This window comes from Hermetia illucens, chromosome 1 (genome assembly GCF_905115235.1).
Source record: "Hermetia illucens chromosome 1, iHerIll2.2.curated.20191125, whole genome shotgun sequence".
NCBI classification, from domain to species: domain Eukaryota; kingdom Metazoa; phylum Arthropoda; class Insecta; order Diptera; family Stratiomyidae; genus Hermetia; species Hermetia illucens.
Window position 1 is genome coordinate 60451556 of NC_051849.1, and position 12827 is coordinate 60464382.

Here is a 12827-nt window from a genome sequence, read left to right on the forward strand (position 1 = left end):
GCAGCAGAAAACATCTAATGAATATTACTGGGAAGCTTAACCCACATAAAAAAATATACAATCATCAATAGATTAAAAAAATCACTGCTATGAAAAAACTAGTACCTACCTGATCACTGGCACATCCTTGAACAAATTTTCAGCATAAGCCAAAGCCATTTCACCTTTACTTACTCCAACAAAAGATCTCAGCAGCAATCGTACTCATTCTTAAAACCCTAAACTACAGGAAACGATGCTTCTATTGTAAGTGCATTTAGCCGTTAGTCAGCATCTGAAACGATGATCCTCAGGTAGAGAAGATTCAAACAAAGGGCGGCAATCGTCCTCGATCTTGTCTTGATCACCTGGCATAATCTCAGACAATGAAACGAGGTAGCCGAGCAGAGATCATAGAGATCTCGAAGCATTTCCAAATAAGGGGCAATAACTAGTTCTGTATGCTTAAAGGGATTTTTTGTTGCATTGAGTAACGTTAAGCATGTCAGGTTCAAATATTTACGTTAGAATGCTTTTAGGCCTCGATTCTGGAATCCTACGACCACTCCTTGAATGCTAGCAGGCGAATACCTTGCAGGGCTAGTCGCTTCGTTTTTTGCTACGGCGGAATTGTAAAGGTGCACTATTACACACTATCCTGGATAGACCATCACGAGCTAGCAATTTAGAACTCATGGCATTGTTGGGAAATGTGAAGATGATTTAGGGAGCAGCTGTGCAGTTTCTTTACCTTTTGTTCGGAAAAGTGTGTGCTCTTCGTTATTTTTAAGCGACAAATGTTCTAGATCCGTTTCTCGTTGTCAAGGCAGCTTGTCCTGTTTTCTATTGAAAAAATAAAAGTTTTTATGTTGCATCTGGTACAGGAATCAGTTTTTGTTAATCCTTAATTCTACTTCTCTTGTGGACTTTGCTTAACGTAAAACAGAAACAGTTGCCCGTTCAGTTCATGATTTATATTTCTTCATTTTAAAACTACGCACACGATGAAGTTCTCTCATCACAAAAAAGGATTTATAGGAATATGAAAAACAAAGTCTTACAGGCTATAAAAAGTTTCTTCTCATCTCTTCTTCGTCCTTTAAATCTCGGTAGAAATAACTTATCTTTAAATATAGAATCAGTCATAAATAAATTTTATAAATTAAGGAATGTGTCGATAGTTACAACTAGGTACTTTAACGTTGATATTAGTTCTCTTCTCATTGATTCAATTTCAATTTTGCTTTTAAAAAAGATATGCTTATTGTTACGAGTGAATACTGTTGAATTGTCTGGAACAGATTTGCTTTCAATTTGGTGGCGCTAGACCTTGAGCTAGTTCCAGATCCTGCTTTTGGCATTCGGGGCTTTAGAATTCATACATACACGCAGGGCGTCTGGAAATTTTACATTGTTATTTGCATTTTGCTTACTGGTGCTGTCCATCCTCGAACGAAGCGGAAATCCTAGCATTTTTTGTTCTTGTTCTCCACCAGTTTCTGGAGCGTTGTTGTCAGATTGTTGATCGCATCTATTTTTATCCTTTCGATTTTCTCCTGCTGTATTAGAGTCATTTTATTGAAATTCATGAGGTCACGGTGCATTTCCCTCTGCAGTTGGACCTTTTCTCGATCCACTTGCAATTTCCGATCGAAGTAGTCCTTCCACCAGGAATTGTCTGTGTCCATACTGCCATTCTCGTGAGTTATTTCCAAAGGTAGATCTCCATGGAAGGAAGGTTGGTCGTCCTGATCTGGATCGTAGCGCATTCTTTTTGATTCTTGAGGAGCCGGTGGGGGTTGATGGTGCGATTGATTCATGTGGTATGGCGAGTGGTGATAGTAGCCATTAGTCTCGGTCACCGGTTTGATCTCAATCGAGTCGTCAAACTTGAAAGCGTGGTGCAGTGGATGGTTGTTCACCTCCTCTTGTTGGATGGGCGGCGTCGCTGGTTGGTCGTATTGTGCTTTCTTGCCTTGCAGGTACTTGAACATTTCTTCAAAGAACTCCCAATGGACGTAACCGGACTGATACTTCTTATTGATGTTTTTATTGTATGTGATGAGGATATTGTGCCATTTCTTTTGTACTTTAGCAGCACTGTACATGTAGCCCAGCTTTTGGAGTTGCTTGGTGACCATTATCCAGAGAGTGGTGCGTTTGTGCCGTCCCTGACTGAACTGCTCTTCCATTGGGCCACGAATGTGAATCAACGCTCTCGTAGCTTCTGTTGTCCAGGCTCGCTCATACGATCCCCGTCCTGAGTTATTCATTTCGGACTCCTCGTTGATGCTGCTGTTTTCGTTCTCTTGGCCATTCTCCTCCATTTCATCGTCGCTGATTTGGTAGCAAGCTAGTCATAAAGAAAAGGAAATTTAGATGATTAAGTTATTTGTAATTGAGTATTGAAATGGGTCACAAACTGATAAAGACTTGATAGAAAACTAAGTGCAAATGAAAAGTAGAATGGACGAATGGACAACAGAATAATCTCTATCCACCAAGAAGCGGAGCAAAATATTTTGTAGCTATTAGGGGAAATTTCGATTTTTGCGGATTAAGCGTGGAATGAGAAAGTGTTTCTACAGTTCGACAAAAGCTATACTCCCCGATACTATGAGTCGAGAAAACAAACAAACAGCTAAGAATTGCTTATACAATTTCAAATGAATCCTTAGAGAGTAACGTGCCCAAAAATATTTGAAATACCTTCTTCCTTCCTCCTTATTTCGGCTAGTAATGAACTCATCGTGATAATGTTGAGACTACCTTAGTGGATATTAACACAAGCTCTTCGCAGAACAAACACGACTCCAATCTCTACCCCACATCACTTGCTGCGGTAACTGCTAGATTTCAAAATTCTGAAACGTTAGACACTCTAAGTGAGACGAGTATCGAACCGTCGCGATGAGAGCAGCGTTGCCATAAGTAAGAGATGCATTAGAATTATCATTGTCAACTCGCCGGGGTTTTCCCGGATTTGAAAAAGACTTTCCGAAATTACTTTATGAGTTGATCCGAAAAAAGGCAATTTCTAAGTTATCGAAAGATTAATCCATTCCGCCCGGTTGCCTAACTGAAATCTAACAATCTACAAAAATGGAATTGATAAGGTTATTTAATTGTTTGGAATATAAGGTATCCTAAGTTCATATCTATTTGATGTCGGACCGGGACTAATGGGGAGCAACTTCCTCTCATTTTTTTTGTTCCACGGACCCCTCGTTTTTCGTTTAGCACGTAAGTATTTAAAACAAGCGACTAACGGTGATGTCCAGGGTAGAGACAACTCAAAAGACGTTGACTCACCTCCACCCTGGGAACACTGTGTCCTGGAGTCGTCTCAGTAATTTAAGGTTTCGTATAAAATAACCTTATTGACGTGAGTATCTTTTCTGTTTCGTTTTTTATCAAGGTTTTGTCTGAAACTAAAGTAATGAAGTTATTGTGAAAAAATTTGGTGAGAGTGGCATCATTTTGAACTTAGTTTGGAGGAGGGGGTTCCCCACAGATGCGAAAGAAGTGTGTAAATTGATTTTTTTTTACAAAATATGGTCATGTGAGGTGTCAAATGAAAGGGCTCGGTTAATACTTTTTCAGTACTAATCTCATTTCTGATGCTGGGTAAAACATAGGGAAGTAAGGGTTCAAAATATATGCCCCGAAAATTGTAATAGGTCCCGTTTTCAGAGATTATCTAACCGAAAAATCTAAAAAATGTCAATTGTGCTTATATATTAAATCTAAGTCTCACAACACAACAATGACAAGTAGTAGCCTATTCATCACTTATTGCTGCTTTTGCGGTTATTAAGTCGTTCATTACTGTCGATTGTTCTTCACGATACCTTGCGATGTCTAAGGCTTACCCTATTTTCCTGTGAACGCCAGTCTAATGTTTTTCAACGATTATTTTACGACAATGTTTGTTTTGCATAAATGCGTAACTTGATTACCCTTTTGGGCATTGCATTCTCTGCCAAGGCAGTAACCAACGGATGGCATCAGTATCTGATCTGGCTCTGCTCCCTGACACATAACAAAAGCAGATAATCTGTTAAAGATTAATTCGAGTGTTTTTTCCATAGAATTTTTGCCAGCTTTAGATACCGCTAGATTTAACGTTTTCAGAACTCAGAAAAAAAATTATTTATTAAGAGCACTTCAATGAAAGCAGCTCATAGACTACTTCGATTAGATCTATGGGGAAACAACGGCACAGGGTATTGAAGTAGTTGCTGGTAGAACTGAACCCAGTTTTTGTAATGCCTTCTGATGCTCGGTTTCCCATACATCGGTTTGGTAGAAAATATGAAGTTATCCTGAAGCGTAGAGAAAACTGGAACAAACCGGAATGTGTGGCGGGATAAACTGATATCTTCTACACCGATGGCTCAAAGGCAGAACTGGGTTCCGACAAAATGCAACGGTCTTTCAGACTGAAGTGTAAGCGACCCTAAGGGCAGCAGGCAATTGAATAGGAGCCGCATCGGAGCCTGTAGTGATAGTCAAGCTACATTGAGCAGTCGTTTGATCACTTCAAAAATCGTTCAAGAATATAAAAACCAATTAAATTCGACGTCTAAATTCATTACATTAGAACTATTCTGGATACCTGGTCACTGTGGTGTAGAGACAAAAAAAAATTTCGAATTTCCTAGCAAAAGAGGGTTCAATTTCCACCATGCTTGGATCGGAATCAGCATTGAGAGTATCAGTAGTATTGGATAATGCTGCTATCAACACCTAATAACAAGCTTCCCATAAAGACAGGTAGCAGAACTTTAATAATGCTTGACGAACCAAACAAACATGCTTAGCTTTTCAGCATGTTTGTTTGGTGCTTCCCCAGACAAACATGCTATAAAGTTTATCCTATTGAAAAGCAGGAACACTTGTAGAAGTATTGGGGACATTCTAACTGCCCATAACTAGTGAATTAGACATATGTTCAGAACAGGAATTCTCCAATATAATATTCTATTCTGTAATGAGGAAACGAAATGCACGGGACATTCCTATTTGAGCGCCCCGTCTGTGGATGCATCGGATATCCGATTTTTGGTGTTGATGTGCTCCAGCCGGAGCGGGTAACATCACATCTACTAACGGAAATCCTGTGATATATAAACATATCTGGAATATTCCGTTAGACGGGGGAATCGAGTACAATGAACCACTAGGGTCTGAGTGGTCAGAGCCTTTGCCCCTCCCCTACCTCATATACATCACATTTTAGAAATGTACTGCAAATCCACCCAACCCCTCAACCTCATGCGAAGAGTTCAAATTTCACACCATAGGATACGCTACTAGAAAGTTTGGTGCAGGTTCTACTAATATTACCAAAGTAATACGTTATAGACTATAAATATCACCTGTAGCTAACTGTAGACCACCGCAGAATCACTTTGAAACATGATGTAATCCAATAGATAAAATAAATTTTGGAGCTAAAAACCGGGTTTCATTCATAAAAAACACAAAACCTTTTATACCTCAAGTGTTAAACTTATGATTTTCAACATGATTCGTACTACTTGATTCTCAAGGAATTTAATACATTTTTGCGACTCTATATTTATCTATATGTAATATGTATTGGACGTTTTAAGCTGGACGTCTTTTTTTGTCGCGTTAAAGTTTGCCGTGCTGTAAACTAAAATTGTAACTTGCTTCAATGTTTGTTATTTGAATGCCGGTTGGCTGTCTGCTGCATCTAATTCATTCGGAATTCGATGCAATTATTATATCTGTGAAACAAAGTGGTACAAATTTGCACTGAATTTAAGAAAGAGTTCCCTACACACACAAAAAGAGCGTATCGAATTTGGGTGCCAAAGATGCTTATTTGGAAAATCAAATACAGGAGTCTAGTTAGTACCTTTTTAAATTTGTTGTAATAGTGATATATATTCGAACATAAGAGTGGGACGGTTGAAACTATAGGGTACCCTTAAATTTAATCTATGCCTCCAAATATGAAGCATCCCTACCTACTCAAACAACAGCAACAAATTTGCCGAAGAAATTCCCAGAAGTTCATTACAGGAATATAAAATACCAAGATGTAAACTATGACTTGGAGTGCATTGTATTATAAGTGAAATCATACCATAAACTATACCATTTGTTAGGATACTGAGGAGTTTTATAGAAATAATTCATCCTGTCCTTTATGGCTTCAAGGACCTGGGGATCATCAAACAGAAAAAGCCACCTCACAATTATAAAAACGAAAGTGTTGCTTTGGATCAGCGGCATTGAGAAGTTGTGAGGGAAGCACCTTTGAAGATATAGTCATCATTCGAGCTGATGATAATACACTGATTAAAATTGGCCTCAACATTCAAATTCATGGAAACTGGCCAAAGGCCGCATAGTATAAAGATCGTTTGACACTCTTTATAATGACATTGAACCTACTCGCCTTAACAAAGACTAAGCTTACGGCCAAGAAACTAGTCCATACAGACGAGCCCGATCCAGGGGAATCAACCCCGATCCAGAAGATTAGACCAAATAGAACAAAAATTGAAGACACAGCTAGATATGCCAAGTAGTGGAATCCACTATCGCAAAATGGGCAACAAGCAATGTGTCGAGAAATACGTGGTACAGAATAGTGGAGGACGAATACGGAAAGTCTTTAGGGGAGATGAAGAGCGTTGCTAAGAGTCATTAACAATACGTATACGTGGTTGACTTGCCATGCCCCATATAGGAGTATAAGAAAATCATCTATGTATATAGGTCCGCTTTCTCCTTTGTGAAGTGGTGGAAGACGAAAGCCTTTTCTAGTGATAAACGAACAAATTCGGAAATAGGATATTTAAATCATCTTTCAAAGCATAGAGAAAGGTCTCTAATACAGGATAAACTGTTGGAGTGAAGGAAATAAGGCGCGTATCCGGTGAATGGCAATAATCTCAAACCGTATTTCAAAGGCCCCCGTTCAGACACCTTCCCTACTTTTGGAGGTAACCCACTTCTTAGAATTGAATTGTTAGTCCTTCAACTACGTTTGATGGCTATGAGACTCACCATCAAAGTTAAAGTATGACTTAGTGGTAAATTAATACCCTCCTTATATGTAAGTTTTCTTGGCAAAGAAAGGTAAACGAGTGGAACACCATGAAACTATGTAGCAAAAACTAAATCTTGGAAAATGGTTTTCCTCAGCTTTGGTCTCATTAAGTGTCTACTTGCATTATTATTTGCTAACTAGCCATTTCTTCTGATATATAAACCGAGTAATATGAAACCAAAGCGGTCAACCGGGTTCTCTTTAATGTTCTGGGATTTTCAATGAATAATTTATTGAAATTTTTTCCGACAATTCGGCATTCAAGACATCGATTATATTCTTTGCAGCTTGCCTTCTTATCCAGACGTCAGAGAAGTGATTCAACGTTGAGCAAACCTTACTGATGTCCATTATTCTAATAAATTGTCATCAACGCCGAGTGTACGGGACTCAATTAGCATCCGAACGAAGATTTATCATAATTGATTAGGCCGGGTAACTGAAGTAGGTCTCTAGAAGCGAACTTTTTTGACAGTATCCTTCGGTTCGACTATTTATCATTGGTTGCTTGTAAGAATTTGGAGTTCGCTATGGTTAATAGTCATCGCCTTATCGTAGATATGTAGAGATTGGCAATGAGTTGTGCCAACCGGGTCCGGGCCAACCGGTATTATATAGGCTCCACATTTACTAGGGTTAATATCAAGCATAAGCATACATTTGGGATGTACTGGTATAAATGTCCATGTTCAATTTTGCAGTGAGAGGACATTGACAGACGACACAGTTTAGCATTTTCATGGGCGATGCATTCAGGCCCCCGGATAGACAGTTGCTAATATTCGCTTCTTTGTTCTTAATTTCGTAATTATTAAATTTCAGATTGTATATTCAAAAATAGTCACTCCAGTATACATTTTCTAGAAGTGCTCAATGTGCTTAAAAGATACGGCAAAGAATATTGAACATCAAGCCTATCTCATGACCGTCGTTAATGGCGCGAATACCCAAATCGAGCTTTGTTATTTCGCATGATACGCCTCTTCATGTCCGCCTCGGTCTAACGATCGATAAATTATCATCAAAAAACGTTCCTTTGACGTCAGGTGTGGAACATACCTTATTATTTATGTCATAAGTATCTGCTACTGTTTGGACCGCTCAAAACAATGCTGTTCCCGAGTTGTCGTTGGATATTTTCCTGATGACATCTTTCGTGGCCAGGTTAAAAAGTCTTGGAAACCTGACCTGTTTCGGGTTTGAGTCAATCTTGGACCATAGTGTGAACAATTTTAAAAACTCAAGTAAGTTTATGAACCGCAAATTTAGAACAAAGGCAAAAATCTCACGCTATTTGATAAACAAAAGGATAAAACTCATAAGGGATGATGTAGCCTGGATAACAGGTTGTTCTCGCTAACTCAGTGACATCAGCAAAATCGGTAACAAAGAAACAAAGGTCTTTCAACTTCAATTATACCGTTCAAGTAACGCACGTTTCCATGTCTGAAACGAGTCCTATTACAGACCTCAACGGTGATGTTTGACAATTTTAGATTAATTAAACCAATTGCTGAACCCATCATATGGGCGATCTCCATGGGAATATTTTGTATAAACTGAGCCATTTCTGAAGTTAGAGAAGCTACCACCGAACCCCTCCCCAATTTATAAAGTGATGAGCCGTGGTTGCCTTATAATTGAAACATGATAAAATAATTCACAATGATGCGTTTTTATGAGGGTTAGAAAATTTCTTAGGCAGAAAAGTAAAATGTTAGATAGCAGACAGACAACTTGTGATTTCGCCCAGAGCAGAGGCAACTTATCAGACGCTGATTCACCTTTGCCCTGGAATTATAATGAATTGAAAAAATTTGGACAAAGCCATTTTTTGTTTAAGGATTGAGGGTCCTATGTCTACATCCATTTGATTTTGGTGCGAATGAACCTCATAACACTTGGGTGCTTAGCCCAAAAAGGGCCCGTAGACCAAAAAAGTTCTAAAAAATAACTCTTAAATTAGTTCGATCCGACATCAAGTGGGTACGAACTTAAGACCACCACGCAATGCTTAAGCGAAAGAAAGTAAAGCACTGTTACTTCAAATTATTCGATAGTACAGATAACTTTTGGCCGTAAAGCATTTTAAATAAGAAGAATTTTACTAGATTGAACTTTCGACTCAAGCCTTATGCATTCTGTGGTTTGCCGAATCCTATCACGTTTTTGGGGACTCTAGCCACAACGTAATCCTATCTGCGAGGTAATGAGACTCGAGTGTCTACATAAATGAACGCACCACAAAGGCATTACATCTATGGTCCCTACTAAGAAAGAGTTGAACGAGCTTGAGGAAATCCCCTCTACACTTCAGCAAGTGATATTATAATTACTTTCAAATGGATAATATGCGGGTTTCAGCGTTCAACAATGGGCCCCAGCGAATTAATATATGACACAGATTCAGGTAGGTATTACTCTATCTATAATACAATCCTATACCTGTAGATATGTCTGCATATTTATATGTCCGATCCAAAACAATTAATGCAGGACTGCCTCTTATGGTGTAAGAGAAGAAAATTCATCGTTCAATAAGATTCTGATAATGCACACACAAATGATCGTTCTTACACCTGGAACCGGACGGAAGGATACTTACATATATCTTTGTTATTAAGTCTTACATCTTCAAAAAGGCGGAACAAAAGAAGGGAGGATGAGGGTTGTTACGTGATGATCTATTCGTCCAGGCCCGATCATGAATTGTTGTGTGTTTCATTTTGGAAAGGATATGCAGCTGTGTGTACCATTCTCGATACACACAGCTGACGAAGTTAGTAGAGCATCCATGGATATCCTACCTTGCTCGATTTTGAAGCTTTCCATGACGCAATGGAATTTCATATGTAAGTCAACAGTTAAGGTTCTCGAATGAATCATCATATCGCCCCAGGGAATTCGAGTAAATCCAGGTCCATATAAAGAACTGAATAATATTCCTTGTTATTTTTAATGTTCATTAACATACTTATGTGTATATGCGGCAGGGAGGACACTTATGTATGCCAACCTATCGGTAAATACATTGAACCAAAGCACAATCGGCCATCGTCCTCGGTAAGGATGTGACTCAAATTAATTGATGACATTTGATTTTGCAATACTCATAAAATGAGATGGCTTCCAAAGTTACGGAGCTGCTTATTGAAAAAACTGAAGTCCTTCACACTCCTGTTTTGAAAACTCTGCTAACTAGGTTCATCTTAAGAATTCACAATACACGTTCGAATGCCAAGGAGCACAACACTTCCAAAAAATGTTACTACCGAAACAAACAACTCCCAAAGCCTTCGAACATCGAACTTGTTCAGTACTACTTTCTATTTCCCTGTACTCTCCCTCCAGCGAACGACGCTCCAGCCGCCATTTATCACCCCTCTCTCAACAAGTCCGTTTGTGTCCCGTTTACCTCAAGCCCTATTCTAAGCACACCAATGGGATTACATATGAATACTTACAATCCTGACTGCCATTTGCGTTCTTTGGCGCTGGTTCCATATTTCTCGGTAATTCCAATTGTGCTCCAACCACTCGCGTTTCAAACACTCAACAACCTCACGGCGAATCCGCACTAGCTCACAGAAGCGATTTCTTGCGGCTGCTGTGGCCACTCACTTGCAGCATCCGAATGCGAAAAATCAATTCTGTCCGATAATCTTACGCCTGGAACTTAGCATTCTCCTTGTGATGCTAAGACAGTGTCAGAAAAGACAGACAATAGCTTTCCTTAAGATTCTGACTAGTATGTATGTTCTGCACCCTCCTCGGCTGCCGCTGCTTTCTTGACTCGGGCGTCTATCTGGGAGACAAGACGAGGGCAGATGTTTGATGGGGATGATGCGCGTTATTAGTTTTAGTTGCGATTTAAGTTGCCTCTGAAAGTCCTGTCGTCGTCGTTTTGAACGCTTGTGAGTTTCTTGACAAGTTCTTGGCAGTTTCCTTTCACGCTTATTACTTAAATTCGAATTTTCCCTGAGATTCTAAATTATTGCCACTGGATTTTGCTTGGAACTGTTGAGAGCATCTTAAAGCTACGATCTATAAGCGATGAGTCAGGTCACGCGAATTGCTTCTATGTGCGTTTCAGCCAATAAGGATATCAAACAAAGCACTGTTTATCGTCTGTAATAAACTGCGTTTTTGCGCTAGTAACTAATTCAATTGTGGACATTCGCGAAATGTTCACTGGCCGCGTTATTTGAAAACAACAAACGATACACTAAAACATAAGGCGACACACAAGATACAGGACGACGCGGAACACAGAAACTAAACCTACGCTCGAAAGACGCTAAAATCGATTGCTATTGCTTGAATAGAACTGACAGATGCACAGGACTCCCTTCTTCCGATTCAAAACTCCCTTCTGCTCCTTTCTCTCTCCCTTCAGTCGTGCCCGTCCTGCCTGACTTGATCCTTGTCTATCCCTTGCGAAGGGCTGCCAGCCGGGAAACAGAATAGATACAGAGTACACTTATTGCCAAAACGACTGAGGATTGTGCAAGGTATAGGGACTAAGGTAAAAGGACCAAGGCACCACCAAGCCAAAGCACGGGGCGATTCGAGCTCAAGTTGAAAAGGGGTGGAAATTTCTTGTGAGGGATTTTATCCGTCCCGGACCGGATATGTGCAACGATAGTTTGTCTTTAAGGACACGAGTTGTTGAGACGGGTAGGGACGAGACGGACAGAAAACAAGTATGAAAATCGTCAGGATGCGTGTGTGTGTTTGCGATTGTAAGCGCGTAACAGTAGAGGTCAAAGTTATTGCTTAAAAGTGTATTCAGTTCTTGATAGATCGCTTCTTTTTTGGCAGGGGTTGTTTGGAGCACTATAGGGAACACAGTTGGAAATTCGAGTAGGTAGAAAGTATTTTTTCTCATGCTTTTGAAGGGATTTTTTGTGGGCCATGTAGCTGGTATGTCGCTCAAACGTCTGCACTAAGAGAAACATTGTTGTTGCTGGAAATTAGTTGTAATGTGCATTAATTTTAAGGGAAGGAAAAATGAAAATCAAATCAAAGTGAAAGTTTTCCAGTTCTTGTACGTAGAGTCATCTTTTTTTTTTTTTGAAATCAAGCCGATATCAATAACTTTAAAGTAATTTTGAATTCTGCATAAAGGTAACGCTAAATTCGCGTTACTAATATTATTCATGCATTCTAATCAAATAGATTGATTTGAGCCTGTTTGTGTGGTAGAAGTCATTTATGATACCATTTATGCCCACTTCTGTAGATGCCTTGCAATAAAAGGCTTTAAAGTGTTCATTATGACATTGTAAAAAATTCTTTCGTTAATTTTTACTAGCAATATTGTATCAGCTTTTTTAGCTCTGCCGAAGTCTAAATTCCAAGTGATAAATCAGGTGTCTCAGAAAGTCTCTGTAAGGGCGAACTTCTGTCGTGCACTCAGGGCATGTGGTTTACAAAAAAAAAATACTGCTTATAAAAGTCAACCAAGAAACCAGAGTTATACCTCACATGGGGAAGGGTAGAAAGAGTGCAACTCCGCAAAAGTGAATTTATATGAGGTTCTTGCCACTTCTATCCCTCAATGCCGCTTTATTAAAAGTTCATGTGGTTTGAGATGCGTTGAATTCTGAATCACAAAACTATCGAAACTGCGGTTACATCCTCTGCAAGACCGGGAAAAAGTATATCCAAAACATGACCTAATGGGATTTTTCATGATATGGCAGCTACTTTCTATCATCTCATGGAAATTGGCTAAATAATTTCTAAAATATGACAT

The 12827-nt window shown here is 39.2% G+C and overlaps 1 protein-coding gene across 2 annotated transcripts; it reads right to left on the reverse strand.

The window, feature by feature from the left end:
• Window positions 1-960: 960 nt before the first annotated feature.
• LOC119660608 lies at window positions 961-11356 on the reverse strand. 2 transcript variants are annotated; one of them, XM_038069304.1, is made up of 2 exons: window positions 10534-11356; window positions 961-2332 (listed from the first exon to the last, which is right to left on the reverse strand). In XM_038069304.1, exons 1-2 carry the CDS (start codon window positions 10571-10573, stop codon window positions 1446-1448), a joined length of 927 nt encoding a protein of 308 aa, XP_037925232.1. In that variant the 5' UTR covers window positions 10574-11356; the 3' UTR covers window positions 961-1445. The 2 variants fall into 2 exon arrangements, with proteins under 2 accessions (XP_037925232.1, XP_037925239.1); XM_038069311.1 differs by lacking the exon at window positions 10534-11356 and adding an exon at window positions 2689-3071.
• Between the last annotated feature and the right edge of the window lie 1471 nt (window positions 11357-12827).

What these genes read in the sequence shown, in the direction of transcription:
- LOC119660608 (XM_038069304.1), bottom strand. Translation starts at nt 10,573, where the DNA reads ATGGAACCAGCGCCAAAGAACGCAAATGGCAGTCAGGATT. An exon ending in CGCAAATGGCAGTCAGGATT is followed by an intron (nt 2,333 to 10,533) that starts GTAAGTATTCAT and finishes CTTTATGACTAG; the next exon opens with CTTGCTACCAAATCAGCGAC.